General features: G+C 40.9%; 1 protein-coding gene across 1 annotated transcript in view; it reads left to right on the top strand.

Annotated features, from left to right (window-relative positions):
* The window catches only part of NPAT (nuclear protein, ataxia-telangiectasia locus), a 23,637-nt gene extending 23,588 nt beyond the window's left edge, over nt 1-49 (top strand). The window contains exon 19 of the mRNA XM_009999427.1: nt 1-49. Within this exon, the coding sequence (XP_009997729.1) occupies nt 1-49 (49 nt within the window).
* Nucleotides 50-491: the final 442 nt, after the last annotated feature.

Here is a 491-nt window from a genome sequence, read left to right as displayed (position 1 = left end):
AGGAATGGACGTGGACAAGTTCTTGTTGTCATTGCATTATGATGAATGAGAAGAAGTTGATCTGTGACTGTCTAAGCTAGGTGTTCTGCTGGGGTTTTGCATGGGAAGAGAAGTTAGTTCTAAGGGGTGAGTTGCACTTTCAGTGCACTGAAGTTTCACTTTATAGCAAAATCATGCTGTTTCTGAAGCAGGTTGCTAAGTGTAAATATCATTGAGTTGGTATATGTTTATTTTTGAAAAAGCACTTGCGTCATTATAGAGCCATTTAATTTGCAGAATTGTACATTTGTATAAATGTAATGTAAGAAAAGTTGTATGTTTCTGTTATACCACGTTGTCTGTGTTCTGCTGCATTCTCTACTTGGCCCTCTGAACTGCTTGTGAAAAAGCTGGGAAGCTGGGAAAAGGTGGTGTTTGTAGTTCACTCCTCTTGGACCTGAGCAGCTGCCGGGCCCTGCCCATTGTCTTGTTGAATCCAAAAGGGACTTGAC

The sequence above is a fragment of the Chaetura pelagica genome, unplaced genomic scaffold (assembly GCF_000747805.2).
Source record: "Chaetura pelagica isolate M959 unplaced genomic scaffold, ChaPel_1.0 scaffold85, whole genome shotgun sequence".
Taxonomy (NCBI): Eukaryota; Metazoa; Chordata; class Aves; order Apodiformes; family Apodidae; genus Chaetura; species Chaetura pelagica.
Note: the sequence above shows the minus strand (reverse complement) of the source record. Positions and strands in the feature narration are given on the sequence as shown.